A 22,966-nucleotide genomic window follows, 5' to 3' on the forward strand; every position below is an offset into this window, starting at 1 on the left:
TAAATCACACGCTACAGAGTACAGCATTATTAATAGTGCAATAATAGTAATAACTTACTGTGATAGCAAAGAAGTACTATTAGGAGGGACACAGTAGCTAATAGCATTTTCTCTAACAGGGGCTAAGGGACAAACCTTCCTTTGGTACCTTATAAATAAATGGAAGATTAAAGGAGCTGGTGGGACCAGTCAAGCACACATCAAAAATAGCCTGATTTTTCCAGAAAGCTACCGAATAGGTGCTGCCTGTAAAGTGCTCTCTATCTCCCCTATGTGACAATATTTTAATAGTTCTTTAGTTAATTTAAATTAGAGTGAGATGACAGTTGCAATAAAAGACTTGAGGGGGGCATAATGTATGATAATGCTGGGAGGCCTGTGACAGGGTTTTCAATTATTAGGTTTGTTTTCTCCTTAGCAAAGTGCTTTGTGAAAAAAACCCTGAAATTTAGCAAGTGAATTTGTATCCAAGCAGCATTTATCACCGCTACCTAAAAAATTAAAGGAATTACTCATAAATGGTCAATTGGGTAGTTCTTTCACATGTTCTTATTTAGTTATATACATATTTTGGGATGAAAACATTTATATTATTTTATATGTGTTTTTAAACATTTTTGTGTGTGTATGTGTGTGTTTGTATTTCCCTTAGTAGTAAAAATTCACCCAAAGTAACTTGGATTTCTTTAAGGGTGCAGCTGTTTATCAGTTTTAAAGGTCTGAACCAAAATATCCCAGGTATTCACCAGTTCAAGAAAATTCTCTGGTTTCTGAATGAATGTTGTCTCCATTAATATATTCCCATTAATATTTCAATATTATTGTCTTGGTTTTGTTTACTAATAGCTTTTTATAGAAGAGCAGAATTTTTTTCTAATTAATGGCATAATGATTGAAATTAATAAGTGATTATTTAAGCTAATAGATGGAAATATTAATTATCTTCATGATTATTGATTGATTTTTGAAAAAAAAAAAATTGTAAGAAAACCTACAGCAATAGGAAAAAAAAAAGCCAGTAGCCTCTACAGTTACATATTCCAACACAGTCATGGATACAGTGGGATCACATATATAATAACTGTTTTTGGAAATGTGTATAATAAATATACATACATATAAAGCATTGTTGGTAATGACATTCAACTAATGAAGTCAGAATACAGCTACTGAAATAAAGAATCACCATGGAAAATTCTACACTATAAAGTTTCTACTCTCCTACTATGTCCAGAATACAGAAGTATTTCTGGAACTGCTTTCCATCTGTGAATGACAGTAAACACCAAAACCACTCTACTGACCCCTTTTTGAAGAATAGAAGTTATTGGATACCCACATCTTCCAGAAGAGCTTAGTAAAGCTAACAAAAAGATGTCAATAGATATTTTAAAGAATCATAGAATGTGCTGAGTCCCTGAGGGACCCATCAGGATCATTGAGTCCAACTGCACAGGACAGTCCCAAAGATCACACTATGTGCCTGAGAGAGTTGTCCAAATGCTTCTTGAACTCAGGCTTGGTGCTGTGACCACTTCCCTGGGGAGCCTGTTCCAGTGCCCAACCACCCCCTGGGTGAAAAGCCTTTTCCTGATATCCAACGTAAACCTCTTCTGACTCAGCTTTGGGCTGTTTCCTTGAGTCCTGTCGCTGATCGCAAGAGTGAAGAGATCAGTACCTGACCCTCCACTTCCTCTCACATAGGATGTTGAAGACCACAATGAGGTCTCCCCTCAGTCTCCTCCAGGCTGAACAAACCAAGTGACCTCAGTCACTCCTCATAAGTGAGTTTATTATTTGTGAGAACAATGAATTTATACTGCCTGAAAGAACAGGGGGAATTAAACAGATATTGGGCAAACCTTCCAAAACCACCATGCTAAAGCAGCTTTCTCAGCTCAAAAGTAGTGATTGGCAGTCAAGCTATACTCAACTTGGTTCCAGTAGAATGAAGACCCAAGCCTGAGAGAAAAATAAAACTTCCATTGCAATTTTTTCATGTGCGACATACAAAAAACAGCTGTTCAGACACTAAAATGACCTTTAGAATAAACCTATGTGCCAGCTGAAGCAGAGGAATCAGAGTTCCCGACAACAAATGAAGCCTACAAAAGTATAAAAGCAGGCCCCTTTATGCTTCTGCAATGCTCTGTGTGTGTACGTGCAAGTACGGGTTTGCAGTTCCCTACATATTCACGAACAAAGCTCTTTTTTTTGTGCAAATTTTGCATTTTGCATTTTGATTACTTCTTTCTATGTTTGTACAGTACAGAGCCGCAGCATAGAGGGTATTTCAAACCTTCTCCTCAATCGATGATTCTACATTCAAAAGCTTTGGAGAAAAGGATTTATTTGTGCTTAGTATTATTGATGGCTAGATGGTTCTCTGGGCAAAATGTGGCCTTCTGGATTGCCCTTTGTGAAGTGTTTAACACTCTTACACTGTCTGTATAAATAATTAGGTGCCAAGTTCCAGCCTTTTTAATTACCTCATGCAAATATGCTTGCTAGGGGAGAGATGAAACAGTGCCAACATAGACACTTTTATTGTAAATGGTATCTATATGCAGACCATTGCAAAATCTATTTAGCATTTTGTATTTAAGAGATTTGGAGTTTAGATGTTGATTTTTTTTTTAAATGGGGCACTTAAAACTAAATTGTTTTAGTTTTCAAATCTGAGACATTTCAGTCCTCCTGTATGTTGAAGTAGGAGGTTAAATGTTATTATGACTCTTGGAGAGAAAAGGACATGCTGCTGGAGCATCTTAAGTTATCCAGAACTGCCATATGAGATTAACTATTGCTGCTGCTTACTGTGGAATTCAAAGGTTAAAATGTACACTTGAAACAATGAGTCCTAATGTGATTAATAATGTACGAATTATTTAATCTGCTTCTTCTCCACTCATATATTACACAGCAAAAACTTTGCTAGCCATTTTGAACTTCAGGAATATTAATCCAACAATGCATGCTTACAGGAGAGCATATGTGTGAAAAAGAGGCAATTAGAATATAGTTAAGTAAATGACAAATCCCTTGGGCTCATGAATGGATGTAAAGTCACATGAAAGCTAAATGGCAGCTGGTCTCAAAATATTTTAAGACAAGCCCTTCTTTGACTATGACATGACTGTTATGAAGGGAGAAGGCAAATTAGGCACTCAACCGAAAGGCACAGTTCATGCTACCTCAGGATCATCAGAAGTATGCTATCTGCTAATACATTAGGCAAACACAATACAATTCTCAGTGATTTCATTTAAAAGCTTTGAAACATTTGAATTAAACCAATGATTTTGGATATCTAGTGATCAGTTGACAACTCATGCTAATCCCTCTGGGATCTGCAAATATGAGCCACTTCTATAGATGTCACAGACATGATGGCTTTCCTTTTGAGTTGTACATCTTTTGTGTTCACTGGACAAACTTTGGGTGACTGTTTTTCTAACTGCATATGTTTCATTCAGTACAAATTCATAAGGAAAATTACTCCTTAGGCAATGGTGAATTAATGAGTTAGTGATGTCCTCATTCCTATCAATTTAATATCCATAAACTTGTTCATTATTATGTTACACAACTTCATCTATAGAGCTTCTTGCTCTGTCTAAGGAGTCACTGATTCCTCAATCTATTTCTGATAAAATTAATAAAGGTAACTTTATTCTTTCAATATATTGTCCTTTGGTTTTTTTGTCCATTGTTTTTCTCATAAAAATTAGCTTTCACAGCGAAGTGGAATGGCTCAGGCATTCTTTGTCAGTTGGAAAAAATCTTCTGTAGGTTTGTATATTATGCCTGAATTTTCAAAACAACAGTAAAGAAAAGCATAACACTTTGTAAGGTGAAACAGAAATTTAGATTAAAGAAACCTATATGCAACCCCTTCTTTTCTCTGCTTCCATTATTCAGTTATACTGCGGAGAATGTCATTGTTATGTGAGTTTTGTGGAACTCACTCTGACTTATCAATGCTAGAGCAGTCTGAGAGGAACCCTGTCAGAAAGAAAATTTAATGAGCACTTTATAAATCACTTAAAGTGAGCTATATTAGTTTCCACCAGTAAAAGAGTTCTTAGATTAGGTACCACGATCCCAAACAGAGTAAGAGTTCTTTAGATGAGTTAAACACACAACTCCTTTTTAAGTAGGGTTTAAGTGAATCAAATGACTAACACAGAACTTATTCCAGGCCAAGAATTTGGCAGGAGGCAAACTGAGAGTTGGAATGGAAAAAAGTAGGAATGGAACTACAATTACAACATATTATGGTATAACCTTGGCACTGCTAAATAGCAGGAACTAATGAAACCTTTTTAGTGCTAAGAAATGCCACTTTCCCTAAAATTAGAGCTATGTCATTACTGAAAAAAAAAAATCCAGGGCAGGATACATAAAAGAGATTAATGTTCCCTTTTTAAAGAAAGTTTTTTATTTTCAGATTTTAGGGATACGTGCCTAAAAGTCTATGAGAAAGAATTGAAGACACAGTGAGAAAACATAAAACAAAATAATAGGAAATTTACATCATGGGTAATTAGGCTTTTTTAAAGTATCACAAAAGTGTAACAGAAGAAAAAGATCCTAACAAACTTAACTATTAAGTGTGGGATACTGAAAGCTCTGAGCTAATGTTTATGTGAAATGATAAATTTATTTATTGCAGTTGCACAAGTGCTCATAGTGCTGCTTAACCCAAAGTGACTTACAAACTCTATTACAAGCTTATGATTTATAATCATATTTATAATAATTTATAATATATGATTTATAATTCTATGAAAAACCCATGATACATGAACTTAATCCCCTACTTAGATAATCCACCAGCTATCAGGAATTGCAGGCTTCTCTTCAAGGAGGTATAGACCTGAGCTTATAGGTACAACAGCGTATGAAGTCTCATGACAGCTGTCTCACGAGGCACATACATAAGGGACCTCTTCCACATAAGAGAAAAAGAGGATGTTTTTTGTAACTGAACTTTAAGGGTTAATTGACTAATGCATGTCACATTAACACCAAAAATCACCACACAGGACTGACAGAAAAATGAAAGATTACAGTCAGATGTAGTGCCTGAAGCAAACAGTGAACTTTCTGCTTCAGATAACCCTAGCATCTGTGTATCTACAACTGAGAAAATGAGTGTATCAGTCTTGGGAAAAAAAAAAGATCTGAGAAATTCTCATGTCACCACTCTGTAATGCTTGAGCTTAATATTTTTCTCAACCAAAGAAACAGATTCCAGATCTGAGAAATGATAGAGAATACCACATTTCATTACATTTTCTCTGATGAAGGAAAAAACCCAAATCAAACACAAATAAAGAAGGAATAGTTTAGTGTGTGTGGGGTTCTGAATGTACAACTTGGAAATACTTGAAATTGTTTATATTTCAACATCTTGTCTACGAAACAAGAGAAAATATATTTCAGAAAAAGAAGTGTGTCATGGATTTGTGGCTCCTTCTGTTCTCAAAAATCTAAGAAAAACCTTCTGTCTCAAACTCTCAACTCAGCTGGAAGCTCACAGTATTTGACAAAGTTTGGCTGGAGCTTCCACAGCCCATTCCCTCATTGTATTTTCTCACCATGTTTAACTTGACTTAGCTTTTTTTTTTTATACTTCTGGCCAGGATTAGTAGACTTGACCAGACAGCTTCCATACATAGAAAATATTGTTTAATGTAAAAGGCAGAATTACGGTAAAGCAAAAGAAAGAACATTTTAAAAGGAACAAAGAGTCCATGTGTGTTTAATTTTCTCAGTGCCTCAATTCTGAATTCTTAGGAGTCTCTTCTTATGCTCCTAAAAAGGTGCTTCAGACAGCTTATTTTGCTAAAAGGGAATCTTGGACAACTGCCTTTTGCAGTTTCCAGAGAATAGATTTGAAACATTGTTTATGGCTTTATTATGAATTGTTTGGTTTACATCAGCAAAACGAATCCTGTAACTTGGGTAGGAGTCTGAAAAGGATGTCTTCACACTTAATCTGGACCACGAGATATTTCAGCTGTATCTGTTTTATTACTTTTCTGGCATGTTTCTTAGATTGCATGTAATTAATGCAATCCTGTGCAAATTAACAGCACCTTACGGACAGTTAGGTGGGCAGTTCCATAAGGACACACTTTCCATTTCAGGGACTTAGAGACAGTCAAGGACTAATGTCCATGTACATGGAGCAGCATTTCCAAAAGTTTCAAGAGACATAAGAGCACCACTGCAGATAAATGGCACAGTGTCTCCAACATATGGAATACCCAAAATAATGAGAATGAGGTGTCTGAATACATTATACACATCCATAAATTAAGGAAATCCTGTGACTCATTGATGATTAAACATTAAAACTCCTGTTGTGGTTTTAATCCCAGCTGTCAACTAAGCATCACATAGCCACTCGCTCACTCCTCCACTGGGACCGAGGAGAGGATCAGAAGGGTAAAAGTGAAGAAAGACAGTGTAATAGGTAAAGCAAAAGCCATGTGCACAAGAAGAAGATTGCAAGGAATTCATTCAACATTTCCCATGGGCAAGCAGTTGTTCATCAATCCCCAGGAAAGCCGTGTTCCATCACACATAACAGTGACTTGGGAAGACAAACACCATCACTCCAATTGTGACCCCCATTCCTTTTTCTTCCCCCTGTTTTATATGCCCAGTGTGACACACACATGGTATATGCACAGTGTGACACCCACTGTCCCTTTGGGCAGTTTGGGTCAGCTGCCCTGGCTGTGTCCACTCCGAACTCATTGTGCATCTCCAGCTTGTTTGCCGGTGGGTTGGGCTGAGGAGAAGAAAAGCCCTCAGCAATAACTAAACATCCCTGTGTTATCAACCGTGTGTTCAGCACAAATCCAAAACACAGCCCCATACTAGCTACTGTGATGGAAACTAACTCTACCACAGCAAAAGCCAGTACAACTCCCCACCCCAGTCCAAGACCGCTCAGGTGGAAAGCCTAGCTCTTAAAAAGGTAAATGCTAAGCTCTTACCTCAGGTGCTCTGAATTACCACGGGTTCCATCCACTGTGTTAGATGCACTGTATTAATCCACACAAAGCTATTGTAGTGCCTAATGGAGCTGTGAATTACTATTTTCTGATCGATGGATAGATTGTATGGGATTTTCCCTAATCAGGTACTTTAAATAATGAGAATCTCTCCATCTAGCATTGAACAAAGCCACACAAAACTGTGCTTCCCATAAATCTTAGCAGAGTTTGGATAGAGAAAAAAATTAAGGAAATCACTGAGCAAGAAATACTTTCATTGGTTCACTAAATAATGAAAAACAAGGACTTGTCTAATTCATAATAGTCCAAAGATACATATTTACAAACTCCAACTCAGTGCAAAACTAAACAGAAAAATCTGTCAGATTAAAAGAATCTGAGTCCATTCGTCACATATTTTAGACATTCTTCAAATTGTATAGCCATTACATTTCACTGGGCAAGTGAGAGGTTCAGTTTTATACATCTGAATCCATATTCCATTTAAGTGCAAAGCAATATGTTTATGAAAAGATAAATTTGTCAAAAAGCTTCATTTTGATTAATTTATTTAACATAGTATCCCTTTGTGAATATGTCCATTTGTTTTAATGGTGGGGATTTATTTTCTCAAACAAAGTAATACAAAAACTCAGGATGTATAATAAATATATGAAACTGAGGTTTTAATGTTCATGCAAACTTCATACACATATACTGGATATCTGCTAAAACTCCCTAAAACATAAGAACCTATTTAAAAATATTTCCTTTAAAGCAATTTTCTACATTTAATATTTAAGCCTTAGGGGAAAATTAAAGCAACAACACTTTTACTGCATAATATTCTCATAAAACATGGATGAGTGCTTCACTTCTGATAAAACACCATGCATCAGGAATTTATTGTATTAAGGTACTAGCAGATCAGGGCACAAAGAAAATCATGTTCAGAAAGATGAGAAAGATGATTTGTTGATTAAAAAATAAAAATAAAACCCCAAGCAAATCAACAACTGGTTTTAAAATGAGTATTAGTGTTGCCCTATATAGCCTTCAGATGTTATTGAAGTTCTAATGTTTCTCTAGCCCTATTTTTTACTTTAAGCATTTCCAAATCAGATAGAGAAAGTACTCCCAAGTAAGTAAAAAGGGAGGAATCAGATCAAAGACAAATAATCCACTTTTCATCAGGTCACATGGTCCATGGACTGCAAGGGCAGATGATGTTCAGATACTAGTATGGAATTAAAATACTGTAGGAGGCTTGAAATGGAATTAAAATACTGTAGGAGGCTTGAAATGCTAATTCTTGCTAAAATTGTATATTTGAATAAGCCACTCAGCTTAATCATTGAAATCAAGTTGAAACATGGGTTAGCTTTGCTAATTTTCACTTTAAAAAGATCAAATTTAAAAAAAGTAATGATGCCTTCAAGATTTTTAATTGTGAAGCTGTCACAGAAAAGTAACAGAGCACCAAAGTGGTCAAGTGACATCAGTCTGGATATACAAATTACTTGTAAAGTGGTAATTCCCTTCCTGCAGAGGAATTCTGGACATTACCTTCTTAGGCACTAGGGTCCATTTGATCTATGTTTTTGTTTCTGATCACAAACTGTGCTTTTGTGAACATTTGTTATTGATATTGAATAAGTATACATCAAAATGTGTATAAAGTTCTTTAACAAGACAATGTGTCTAACCCAAGAGTTTAGAGACACCTGTAATTTCACAGATTGCTTCAGAAAGTTCAGGCTTCTCATAAAGTAGTATAACAAACCATAATAAACCCAAACCAAACCATAAAGAACAATAGTCTAGAATCATAAAATACAAGATCAAACACCACCAAAGGGAGTGTTAAATGCAGAATAATTTTTGTGCAGAAATGAAGAAAAGACAGTGAACTAAATGGCAAGATATGAAATGCATTAAAAAGATATGAAAAAAAACCAAAACAGAGCTCCATGGACATTTAAAACTGATCCGAGAACGGAAACGGCAAACTGCAGGCAGAAAAAAGAGCCAGTTCTTTTATGGATTTACAGTGTTCTCTGTATTCCTGCTTGTAATTATATTCTAGGGTGGCAATCAGTCATCAGGAACATCCAAAAAGAGTAATATCCATTGTAATAAAAGCTATTCTATTCATACTGTGTGATGAACCTTTTCCATGATTTAGAATTAATTTCTTCTACATTGAAAGTACTCAAATTATACCACACTAGTGTTTAAGCACAGCGAGATGCATAAACCTTAAGAATGACATTTCAATACAGTTAAATAAAAGTCAGAGGAAGCTTAAGCTCATTTTAAATATAAGACATAGTAACATTTATTTCAAAGACTGGGCTGAATATATTAAAAAGTAATGTTCAGCAAACAGGAGTTTATGGAGAGGCCATTATTCTGTCTTGTTTTATAATGAGAGGCTAATCTAACTTATTAGACTGCTTTTCAAAAAACTCTGCTCATCTCTTCTTCTTTTTCCATCTCCTTAGCTCTTACCTTCCAGACTCAAATGTAAACCACGTTGAGTCACGTCCGTATCTCCTCAAAGAGCTCAGAGGCCACATGACCAGCTTGACCTTGGCATTGTGGATGTCCCAGAGATATATGTTTTCATGTGTGATCTGCATTGTACATTCCCCATAGATATCTAAATTTGGTGTAGGCATAAGATATACATTGAATCGTTCTGGAAAAAAAACACAAGGTAAGACATCACAAGTTAAAGCAAGATTTTATACTGGTAAAAAAAAATTGAAATAAAATCTTTAGCTTTGATGGTTCAGAAATCAAGGCCAAATTTCTAGCTTTTAGCAGAGGTGAAGACCCACTGATGTTGAAAAAGTCTTGCTTGTGCAAATGAGAAGAGTGAGAGGGAAATCATCTTCATTTCATTTTCATTATAAATGATGCAGCAGACTGAGATATCTTTCACAGATGATCTGCATAGTCCTCTTGGACATACGTTCCCAGCAACTTAACTGAAATCCTCTTTTATCTTTCCATTAACGTCCATGACCCTTTACAAATCAAAATTCACAATAACATGAACTCTGACAGAGACTCCTCACTCAAAACCAGAACTATATGTATGTTGACAAAACATATATGCGCAACCTTATATTGCCTCTCAGAAAAACTGCCCTTGAAATTGCAAACCAAGGTTTACTTATTGAAGCTTGTTAATAATTACATCCCTTGCATTGTTTCTATTTATTTGCCAAAGACATTATTATTTGTCAAATTAACAATTTTAATCATCTGTTGCTTTCTTGAAAAATCTGATTCAACACAACATATTAGTATGGTCATGACATCAATCACTATCAGCTGCACTTCCCTTGCAAAGTGCACTTACTGTGGTAGGAGTCAAGGGCATTAGTAATTTTCTGAAGTGCCTAAATTGCATGTGATAAAATAAGCAACGCACAAAAAAAAAAATCCTTAAAAAAGGAAAAAAAAAAGAAAAACCCAGAAATTATATAAAAGACAATTAACTCATATGGAAGGAAGTAAACCACATTATTAGCAAGAGAATTTTAAATAAAAATGCAATTTTCTTTTTCTGTAAGTTGCTTTTACAAAGAGTGAAAAACTCTGTTAAATTTCCGGTGCTACAGTTGGAAGTGCTGGCCTATATTTTAACTCCAAATGAACTGCAGTATTGAGGCTTAATAGTATAATATGGGAGAGTGCAGCTGATTCACAACTTTTATGTCACAGTTTCCTTTCATCTTTGGAAAGGGTAGAAATGCAAAATGTCAATGTTACTGCCTAAAGGTTGTTGACAAAAAAGCAAGAATAATTTAAAGTATGAGCATGAGCAATGCTCATTCAACAAATGATACTGAGAAAATGCTCTTTAAAGGGGCAACTTGTAGGAAAATTGTCTCCAATTACTCAAAAAAGAAATTAGAGTTTGGTGTGGGACACTTTTCATCCACTATTTCAACTGAATTTTCTCACAGTGTCCTCATAAAAATTAGGAAAGAATTGAAATTAAAGTGAGAGAAATTTATTGCAATAGTCAAAATTAGATGCATGTGTTTGACATCCAATATCACAGACATTATTTCTCCATTTTTTAGACATTTGATATATATAGATGTCTGACAATAGAATCAAAATATTGCAAGTAAATATCTTAGAAGCGGATGAGTGTGTGTGTGTGTGAATAAAGTAGCAAAAGTTTGGTTAAGGAAGTAGTGAAAGCAGGGAACTGCTGGGTGAGCAGTAAAAATTGCTGCCCTGCATAGATATAAGTAAACTTGTCATCCCCAATGTTGTTCTGTTTCAGTCAATTTAATTTTGTCCTATTAATGACTCCCCAGTTGATCCATTCAGTCACAACCTCTTCTCCTAGGCCCTAGTTCTCATTAGTCATACTAATGGGTGTGTTAGCCCTAAAAGTTTCATTTTATGATTAAGGTCCCAAATGTGAAAGTCCAAACATTGTGCAAAAGTCTTCTGACACACAGATCAAATAGATTAGCAGAAGCTGCTGAGGTCACTGAAAAGAATTTCTCCCAACCCTCAGAGGAGTTCATGGGGCAGAGGTCTAATGTAATGCCTACTAAAGTAAATAGAAAGACTCACACATGGGAATATGGGCTGATGACCACATTGGGAAGGGAATAGTAAAGAAAACATAACTTATACTTGCACTGGAATTAGATATATCTCTATATAAATGTCCTTTCAATATTCATATTATTGCTACTTCCCTGCTCTATTTGAAAGAAAGATGCAGGTGACTGACATGTAAGATGTTTCTCTCTTACATTACATGAAATAACACAATGTATCTATGGGGGAATGGGGCTACTACGTGAGAATGAAAATCTTTCCCTTTCCCTGTCTTCACTGACAGAATGTCTCTGACAGCAGATAAAATTAAAAGGTACAATTATTTTCTGAAGTAAACATTAAACTGTTGTGTTGAAGGCACAGAACATTTCAGTTTGGTTTAGATGTTACCAGGATACTCATGAAACGCTCAACTTCTTTGAAGTATTTCAGGATATTATTGCATGAAGGGTAGTCAGGACATATGGTATCCTCAAACTGTCAGGAGACATTTGCTGACTTTGCATGGGAGGTCAGTGTCTAAGGTGAGATATCATGGATTAAAGGAAGTATGTCTGATTAAAGTGAACATCAGCTGCAGGGCAAAATGTAGCACCCTTGGAATGTAATCAAATTGGCAAGAAAACCAAGGGTACAAATATATGTGCTGGACATGATTTGGGATGGATATATTTGCTTTTGGAACAAAAACTATACTTTTGAGTAGTGGGCAAATGAGGACAGGGAAAAGTGTAGATACTATTAAATGATTTTATTAATTAACCTGCAGAGTCCAATTTTTCAATTTCAGAAAATATTTGAACAGGTATCTATTAGCTAATGGTAATACAGTCAATTCAATTTTTAGTGGCATGTTTTGCCCTTAAACTTATCCAGGCAAGTACAAATATTCATAAGCCAGATTTGGGAATCCCAGTTGAATTCTGACACCAGATCTTCTGAATGACATTCCATAGTTCATTTAGCTTTTCTGTGGTTCAGACACCATCTGCATATGAGTGGGATGAGATAATAAGAGTTCAGTGGATAACAAGACTAAGCAAATGAAGTTAGTGAGGGACCCAGAAAGGAGGGAAATGGAAGAAACCAAGCAAGTAGATGTGGTATTGTTGGACAAGGTAAGACAGAGACTGAGCAGGTGCAATTCCTCAGCATTCAGCACCCCTATCCTCCTACCTCCTAGTCCCAGTTAAGGGACTGGGGGAACCAGGATGAGAAAAAAATGCCGATATATTGCAACACTTATTATTCCACTCAGTGGAATAGCAGTTGCTCTTTCCCATCTCCTTGAATAAGCAGAGCAATGCTTCATCATACACTTTGTACATAAAAAGGTGTTTAGCATTTGGGCTTTGGCAAGAATACAACACTTAATAATGTTTTCCAGGGCATAGGAGCATAAGAGTCTTTATTAAAATGAGCATATTGACTGAGATGGAGACTTGGCAGCAACTCCAAAATGCTATCAACCTTCCTGCTGTACTGGGGAAGAAAAATCATCGAAACCCAGTGATCCTGGTTCTGCCATTTTATCACTGGATTCTTCTGCCTAAATCACTCCAGTTGGAAAATCGACCAGATGACATCGCAATCTTGTAATCCAGATGCTTGGTTTCATTTCAGTTTTAATGATTGGTAAAAAATTACTTATGGAAGGAGACAGTCTGGTTCGTGGGGCCTATATAAATAAGAACAGGCTTTAAAAGCAAATACTCAGTTTACACATGAAATAAACTCCTCCACCTATGACACTTCCACCTGTGGCTAATTTTCAGGTGGAAAGAGAACTTTAAGTCTTGAAAGCACAACATTTTGTGTTCATTCATATGTCAGATTTACTAGAATGTTTCACTTCTGCTGTACACAGTGAGGAACCAGGACTTCAGAAATAATTTTTTTCCTTTGATTAGAAATATTCTGCTTTGCTTCCATTAAAAATGCATGAAAATGTTTATAAGCATCTCAATAAAAATATGAAGCTTACCATAGATAAATATTTTGAATTGTTTCAGTGATAAGCAGTAAGGTAGAGAAGAATCTGAAGTCTTACTGGATTAACCAGCCATTTAAACTGTAAACACCTTACATTTCTGAATAAAGCTGTCTGTGTTTCATTTATTTGAAAAATGAACAAACAAATCCAATGTATGAAAATGGATTAAGGATAACAGAAGACGAATCAAAATCATTCAAAGTGTTTTTATGTATTAAATTACAGAGATTCTACAGACCCTAGAAAATGCCCTAAAACAAGTCAGCTCTGTGAATGTAATTACGAAGTCTCTATGCTTTGGCTACATTTTATAATCTCAATATGTAGCCCAAAGAAATAACTCATAATCCTCTTCTGAGGATTCAAGGATGTTGTTCACTATGAAAAGCTACATTTTTGCTAACAAGAATTAAGGAGTTTCTTGCAATTAAAATCCAGGAAGCAAGACTGGTACTCCTGTGGAATGTTTTTAAATAAAAAAAAGAAGGCAAAACCAAAGTTATGAAAGAAGAAAAACCTTATGAAGGAAATAATTTTATGGGATATTAATTTAAATATTAGACAGGGAGGAAAAGCAAAAAAACCAATTATCTTTTAAACTCTTTAGACTTTTAAAATCAAAATTAGTTTTATAATGCAGTAAAATTAAAAAAAAAATCAAAAAACCCAAAACATGTAATAGAAAAGCATCATATTGATATCACAGACATGATAAGTAACAATAAACTAGCTGTAGCAGTAAAAGATGGATCTGGTCCTGTCTTCAGTTTAAAAATTTGCATTTTACCATTTGCCCATTTTCTTCAGGTTTTAAATCAGGTTTACAAGTACAGTTTAATAGAATATGATTTAGTACAAGTATTCAGCTCTGTTAGTGCTATTATTTAGTGTTCAAAAAAAACAGGAATAGAGTCTTCACAAAACAGAAGCACCTGCTCCTAAAGAGTGAATTTATCAATAGTCTACACATAATGCTTTTTTTAACCAATATTGTCTTGAATATTCTGGTTTCTTTTTCACAGTAAATACAGTCTGTCATTGTACACTGTCCATTTGGATGCCTGCTTAGAAATTGCTTCCTTTTATAGAGAATGAAAACAATGACACATTGGAAGCAGTGAGCATGGACAAATTCTAGATATGATGTCACCTGGGAAGATAAAAATTTTAAAAAACCCAAACATTTGTTTTTGTCATTACATTTTGGAATATATTGGAAATGCTTCCAAATTCACTGAGATCTGAAAAGGAAGCTTCCAATTCCCCTAAACAAAGTCAGTACTCTACATTCACAATTTCTTTGCTTAGCAGCAGCTTGAGAAACCTAAGGATTATGAAATGTGTATGTAGGTATCACAGGATATTGCTTAGAAGTCAACAGTATTATAAGATCCAACTTAGTCCAGATTTTCTTTCCTGGAGTTATAACTCTGTACTATTATTTGTCTTATCATTTCATATACAGCTTCACTGCCATTATACTGAAATATCTGAATAGGATCAGGAGGTGACGCCTTTACTGATTTTGCTATCATACTGTATTTTAATTCTTCAGCAAATAATCCAAATGGACATACATAAGCACTAAGAAACTGTGTTTGGTGTGAAAAGAAGTTTAAACAGAAACAAGGTTGCTGCTTTAGGACTGAGGAACACATATTAGTCTCTTAGATTTGCAGGAGAGATGGTTGGATGGCAACAGAAACTTCATTTTACATCTCACTTTTATTGGAAGCTGCGTATCATTCTAAACTAAGCAGCCATTAGTTGTGAGCCTTAAATTTAAAAAGAAAACCACCTAAGGGTAATTTTCTGCATCAGAGTTTACACAGCAAGACTTATGGTAATACTTCTTGAAAGTAATAACAGAGGTAAAATCCAGCAAGAAGCTTTTTGTTACTGATGTGCTTTGCACAAGAATTGCTTAGATGTCTTGTCTCTACTTCCTACAAGACATAGTAGCTAGAGCTCTCTGCTGTAAGCAGTGCTGCTTTACAGTTTGCCTCTTTTTGTTGTCAACACTGCAGAATTGCTTGGTGCTGGAGGGCCAAGCAACACTGCAACTAAAGTAAAACAGAGCTCACTAGCACTTACTGAACAACTCAGAACTATAAAAAATATGGGTTTTTGCAAATCATATTGTTGCATTCCTATCACAGAGAATCAGGTGTCTTCCCTTCTGAAATCTAAAGTTCATCTCAGGAGAACCTCAAGACTGAGAGCGGGACAAGAAACAGGCTCAGATGTAATAAAAAGAGGTATTAAACAAATGATAGAAAACACGTATTTTCCTTGCCAAGTACTTTCTGAAATGTGATTCCTTGAGTATAAAAAAATATAAGAAGGATGTAGCAATTTTAATGGTCCCAGGGTATATATAACAACAATTAAGAAAATTATTTCTAATGTTGCAAACTGAGGGTAGCGCCCTCAGTGGTCACATACAAAAACTAAACCACAAACTTACAGAACAGAAAGTTGTTGTTTGTTTTTTTCAAGAGCGAGGCACTTCACCTGATCCATTCAGTGAATATCTTTACACCATGCAAATGTCCTTTAAGGACAAGAATGGGCAAGTAGTTGAACAGATGAACATTGCATATTAAAAATATTATTGCTTGGAAAATGGAAAGCAGCTCCATGAAAATCCCACCTTATTAGGCTAGTTCTTCTATGACCAAGGAAGTATCTTTATTAAATTTTAAACATTTCAGAAACTCTTTAGGGCAAAGTAACCATTTAAAAAAAAACTCAGTGGAATGAGATACAATTAATGGTTAATATATTTGTTGTTGTGGGATTAATGGTATTAACACTTGTCATATCATGGAGATATCAACAGTATAACATCATTATTCAATTTCTCTTAGCTTTTAAAAGTGTAAAAAAAAATTTATCTAAAATTGAAAAACCATTGACATTATAATGTTTATTACAAACTGTGGTCTTGCTCAGATATCAAGAGACATCTTTTGTTCAGTGACTTGAAAGAAAGTCCTTGTATGGTTCAGGCAACAGGACTTTCATGAAACTAGATGCTGAGGCTTTGAGGTTATATTACAGGTTTTACAAACTGTATTCTCACATCTCTGTTTCAAATAAACATCAATAAATTGACTAACTCAAGAGGAATTCTATGAAGTTGTCATACTTGCAATATATTTTGAAATAATGACATTCAAAGGTACTATACCAGTGTACAGTTTTTATTTAACACAAAAAAATAAAATTATTCAGAGAGTGACACAGCTGCCACTTTCACAATCAGCAAAATTTTAGATGCTTCATACACATAGCCACTTTTCTTGAATTTCCAATTCAAAAATTAACTTTGGCCTTTCAGTTTCAGGTCAACAAAAGATCAGTAAACTTTTAAAATGTTTTTAGGTATCTTTTGAACTACAATGTTTGATAGCATGTGCGTAAGAGCTATAATATGGGGAAAATGTGTAAGAAAATAAACTAAAAATTTGAATTTTTTATAGCCAACCAGATGATTCCACCCTACAACTACTCACCTTTTCAATACCACTGTCATATGGGGAATGATACCGCCAGGTTTGCAGAATAAAATAACAAGTATAAACTGAAGTCATGATTCCACTCAACCAATTTTACTAAAGGAATCTGCTACAGAAATTTGATTGCAACTGCAGGTTCTTACAGCCAGATAAATGAACAAAATGGTAGATTTCATACCAATAGTAAGAATCTCTGTATTTTTCCCTCCTTCCAAGTTGATTAAAAGACACTCAAAACAGAATTTGCTTTGCTTCTGAACAAGACGACTTTGAATATTAAGCATGCCTATTAAAATGCAAAGTTGTGCATCAAGGGGATGAGGGAAGGATGCGGATAGGTGTCAGAATTATTTGTCTGAGATACTGTAACTAATGATTTAGTAGAGCGTGATTGTCAAATATTGGATTATATGTATTCAGTCACTTGTTTTAAAAGAATACAGCTAATGATACCCTCCATGCATTATTATTCATGTGATTTGTACAACAAATACATGCTTTGCCTCTTTGTTTCCTTTCATTTATTTACTTAGAACAATAAAGATGCTAATTATGTTCATATATGCTGGTTGGTAGCACTGCAATTAATTTCTAGACTAAGGCAATTGAATCAAGACTAGTTCATACAACAGACTTCATCTATGTTGCCTGGAGGTCACGTGTGTGTAACTGGATCTCTTTCAAGAACATGATAAAATGTAATATTTTCCATCTATGTCCAAAAGCTGCTGGATGGTACATGAATGGTCTGCTCACATCACAGACTTTTGGCTTGATTTATTTCCTATCACATTTGTGAAGGAGCTCCCCCTGCTCACATAAGTTCTCTCTTCAATAGCACACATTGAGTTTTATACCTACGGCCTATGAACATACAGCAGATGGGATGCTTTGAGTGGTGTCTGATCATTATCACTTTCCTACAACATTAGTAGCTTTCCCTTTGTTAAGTAGTTTGAGACTACAAATTGAATTCTGTGTCTCATAGTAGGCAAATAATTTTACAAACATTTGAACTTCTTATAAATCACATTTCAACGTATCTGTTTTTTGACCAAAATTCCTTAAAGATTTCTGTATATTTTGTGCTATATGCTATAAGGTTCAGAGAAATTAATACAATATAATCAATATAATGCCATTCATTCTATAATTTAATTATGTAATTTTGTTTATAATGATAGTTGGCTTGATGTTTTATGACCATTGAAGCAGTGTGTGTTATTACTTTGTTGAAAGCTATTGCATCTTATAAAAGCATCAAGACAGTAATAATCATTGAGAGCTGTAATTTAGGGAGGAATAAATGAGCACATTTTGTGTTGCCCTCATATTCATTAATAGGAATTAAATGACAGGATAATCACAGATTTTCTTTTGTTATTGCATATTTCACCCACTAGCATTCTTTCTGTGCATGTGTCTAATCCAAATAGCCCTTAGATGAAGATTTAAACCTCAGGCTTAGTGCTGACTAGCATCTGTCATTGCCCTTTTCACCCATATTTGACAACATTTAGATGATCCTGTCTTCAATATTCAAGACAGGTGTGAATTTAAAGCAAATATGTGTTTTGCAGTCCAAATTGGTGTTAATATGTTCATCATTGTCTTTAAAAGGCTGCAGAACAAGAGCTGCTGTTTTATTCCTCTGCACAGAGGCCATAATTTCCAGAACCAGAAGGGTCATGGTCATTATTTCCCATGACAGGAAAATGAGATCACTATGAAGACATGAATTCATTCTACATATGCTATTTGGCATGAAATTTATTTATCCTTATTTGTAGAAATAAACAGGATTAAGCTTCAAAAACACACCCAAATGTTTAGTTACTAATGATGTGCTTCTAGATAATAGCAAAAGTCCCCATGACAACAAACAAAAGCAAAGATAACATGGGACAGTTCCTAAGAACTGATCTAGGAGCAAATACAAAGTTACTTACCATTTTGTTCTCTCTGAACTCCAGCAGCAAGCAAATCTGGTTCCCCAAGACTTATATCATTGAGCCTGGCTCCTAGACACTCCATGCAAAGATGTTTGCACCACTCCTCTGCCTCTAGTTCTGGGCAAACAGAAAAAAAAGTTGTTCATATTGACATTTTACCAATAAAAAAGTGAAGTTAAAAGTATTAAGCGTATCCTACTGATACGTTTTATGACAGTATGCTTGTGTTGAAACATGAGTCACTAGTGTAAAGTTCCACATGAATTTCTTTGCCTTGATTTATGAAGTTTTAAAAAGGGTTTACTGTATCTTCCATTCCCAAATTTGAGGATAGGAGGTCAAGTTGACAAAGAAGAGGAATAATGAATTTTCAAGGCTGTATATTTCTACTACACTTTCTTGAAAGAAAAAATGCAATTTAGAAAAACTTTAGATCCTATAGCTGAAATATTCTTTACTGCTTTTTAGGTGAGTTTGAACTATTAAAGCACTTTCTATTTCTAAAGGTGCTAAAGCATTTTTCTGGGAGCAAAGAAAAAGTAATAAAATGATCTTCAAATGCTAAACTTCCATCTCTGCTGTAGTGAATGTCTGTGTCTGGCAAGTTAGTCTGAATAATTAATTTCTTCATAGAATCATAGAATCATAGAATCAGTTGGGTTGGAAAAGACCTCTGAGATCATCGAGTCCAACCCTTGGTCCAAATCCAGTCCATTTACTAGATCATGGCACTCAGTGCCACGTCCAATCTGCGTTTAAAAATCTCCAGGCATGGTGAATCCACCACCTCTCTGGGCAGCCCATTCCAATGCCTGATTACTCTCTCTGTAAAGAATTTTCTCCTGATATCCAACTTAAATTTCCCCTGGCGGAGCTTAAGCCCGTGCCCCCTTGTCCTATTGCTGAGTGCCGGAGAGAAGAGACCAACCCCCACCTGGCTAGAACTTCCCTTCAGGTAGTTATAGACGGTGATGAGGTCACCTCTGAGCCTCCTCTTCTCCAGGCTAAACAACCCCAGCTCCCGCAGCCTCTCCCCATAGGACTTATGCTCCAGTCCCTTCACCAGCCTTGTTGCTCTTCTCTGGACCCGCTCCAGCACCTCAATATCCTTTCTGAACTGAGGGGCCCAGAACTGAACACAATACTCAAGGTGTGGCCTCACCAACGCAGAGTACAAGGGAAGGATCACTTCCCTGCTCCTGCTGGCCACGCTATTTTTGATACAGGACAAGATCCCATTGGCCTTCTTGGCCACCTGGGCACACTGTTGGCTCATGTTGAGCTTCCTGTCAATTAGTACCCCCAGGTCCCTTTCTGCCTGGCTGCTTTCCAGCCACTCTGTCCCCAGCCTGTAGCGCTGCAGGGGGTTGTTGTGGCCAAGGTGCAGGACCCGGCACTTGGCTTTATTGAACTTCATCCCATTGGAATCAGCCCATCTCTCAAGTCTATCCAGATCCCTCTGCAGAGCCCTCCTGCCTTCCAGCAGGTCGACACTCCCTCCCAGTTTGGTGTCATCAGCAAATTTGCTGATGATGGACTCAATCCCCTCATCTAAATCATCAATAAAGATATTAAACAGGACTGGACCCAACACAGACCCCTGGGGAACACCACTGGTGATCGGCTGCCAGCTGGATGCAGCTCCATTCACCAGCACTCTCTGGGCCCGACCCTCCAGCCAGCTCCTAATCCAGGAGAGGGTACACTTGTCCAAGCCATGGGCTACCAGCTTCAGTTCTCAGAGCAATTTGGGCATTAGTTGAAATGTTTATATGAAGATTCAAAACCTCCCAGTCCTTTCTGAGTCCTCCATTGCATCCCATTGATGTACATCTGAGAGCTCTGTATCTGCCAGTCTACCAAGATGTAAAGAGTCCAAGGAGTAAATCCTACACACGCCACAACAGCCCCTCCATTCACCTCCAGCTTCATCCTTCCACTTCCCAAACTTAATATCATGAAATCTCTGGCATTGGTCAAACAAGCAACATCTCAAGTTGGTGTTAATAGTGTGAAATCACAGCTAAGAAAAATCATGCAACTACCCTGACTGTCTTTTATTACAAGATACGCTTCTCCTATCTTGTAATAAAAGATAGGACACTTTCAGGAAAGCAAGCTTGGCACCAGGCAAGCATCCTCAGCATCCATGGTCCCAGTCAATCTATATCCAATCATCTTTAGGAGTGAGTGACTCCAGAAGTTAGAAATGTCTGTTTTAAACTGCCACAGTCTTTTAACTCCTATTTTCGGGGACATCTGGAAAATACTTTTGTGACAATCTCTCCAACATAGTACTGAAATTTAGAGAGAGAAAAATATCACATGCAAGCCCCAAAGCGTTTAGTGATGATGACTCATTGTAATTAGTGAAAATTTATATCCAAGAAAAAACTGTTCTATGTCTAATTGGTACAGTCATCAAATTATTGCCTGGTTAGGCATAGATCTCACATGACAGAAACATTTGCTAGACAAGAAAGGGAGACTGGCATGCAATTCCAGGTCTCCAAGAACCTTTGGATACCCTCCTTTGTTCAGGATCTTGAATAATCCACGAACAGATTGTTCCTGATTTATTCTGGCTATCAGCTGCCTGAGTTCCCAGACAGACAGCTCAAATAATAGAGACTATTTGGGGATTTTTGATAGCCAAATGGGGTTGTTGTCACAAAAATTTGGGGGGACTTCTTCAGAGTGTTGTGGGACAAGTGGTTTCTCTTAACCTTTCCTGATTTTTTTCAGTCTTTGTCTCAGGGCAAGAGTTGGTCTTCTCATAACATTCTCAGCTTCTTGTAGTAAGAGACAGAACATTCTGTCAGTAACATCCAGATGACATTTAACTTTGTATGTGAGAAGAAAATATTGAGGTAACAGCATACTGTTTTTTCAACACTTCTACAGATACAGCCTCCTTAATGGAAGTAGCAAATAGGTATATCTCTGCGTAGCAATAAAAATTTATGGCTTTTAAAATGAGCAAGACGAATTTGTTTAAAAACATTCTGTTCATGCATGAAGAAATATCCCTTCTGTTTTCCCTTCCTCTCCTTCAGCCTTCGCTAGATATTCATGAGGTCTGTTGAACCAAAGCCATGCCTTACAAACCACACTCTCCCACGGAGAGGGTGTCATGCCAGGGAGATGACAGAACTGGACCCCAAGACATGCTGCCATATTCTAGCAGTGTGTGGAAGGGGCGTGGGGGCAGCACACCTGTACACAGGTAAGTTAAGCCGTTTCTGGGAGAGTTTGCACTGTGTTGCCCAACATCTGCTTCCAGCTACAGATAAACACAGGGCAATCATCGCAGAAAGGTGGTAGCACAAAGGAGACAGTGCAAATCTAGGCAAATACTCCCATGCTTCCTTCCCTTCTTTCCTGCCTAAGCTGTATCACAGAACATTATACATGCTGAAAGAATGCATGGCTTTATATAAAGCTTGCATTTTTTCCTGAAGTGTGGTCAGGACATAACATTTTACATATTTTACAAAATGCACATTTTATTACTTTTTTTCACTGTGCCTGGACCCAGACTGAAAGGGCATGTACTGAAAATGTAGAATGAGATGATGGTAAACAAACACTAAACTAACCTTTCAAATATTACAAATATCTAAGGAGAAAGGGAAACATTGGTATTTCCATAAATCCAGCCTAATATCAATGTATATTCAGAACAGGACTCTTATACAAAGGCAACAAGTTCTATTTATAGTTCTATTCTCACATCACATTTCCAGTAGATATTTTCAGAAACAAACAAACAAATGCATTGTTCTAGGAAGCTGCTTCTCGTGTGTGTCTTTGTTTCATCTCCTCAATCTGTCTGCATCTCTCTTTTTCAGCAACATCTAGATCTTGAAAGTTTGGACCCAGAAACTG

The 22,966-nt window shown here is 36.3% G+C and overlaps 1 protein-coding gene across 1 annotated transcript in view; it reads right to left on the minus strand.

Annotated features, from left to right (window-relative positions):
* The window catches only part of DOK6 (docking protein 6), a 247,241-nt gene that overhangs the window by 79,803 nt on the left and 144,472 nt on the right, over nucleotides 1-22,966 (minus strand). The window contains exons 4-5 of the mRNA XM_027723126.2: nucleotides 19,076-19,195; nucleotides 9,525-9,714 (exon numbers count right to left, since the gene is read on the minus strand). Coding sequence (XP_027578927.1) covers nucleotides 9,525-9,714; nucleotides 19,076-19,195 — 310 coding nt within the window. The remainder of the gene's footprint in view (nucleotides 1-9,524; nucleotides 9,715-19,075; nucleotides 19,196-22,966) is intronic.

The sequence above is a fragment of the Pipra filicauda genome, unplaced genomic scaffold, assembly GCF_003945595.2.
Source record: "Pipra filicauda isolate LSUMZ 115617 unplaced genomic scaffold, ASM394559v2 scaffold61_size3293851_pilon, whole genome shotgun sequence".
NCBI lineage: Eukaryota > Metazoa > Chordata > Aves > Passeriformes > Pipridae > Pipra > Pipra filicauda.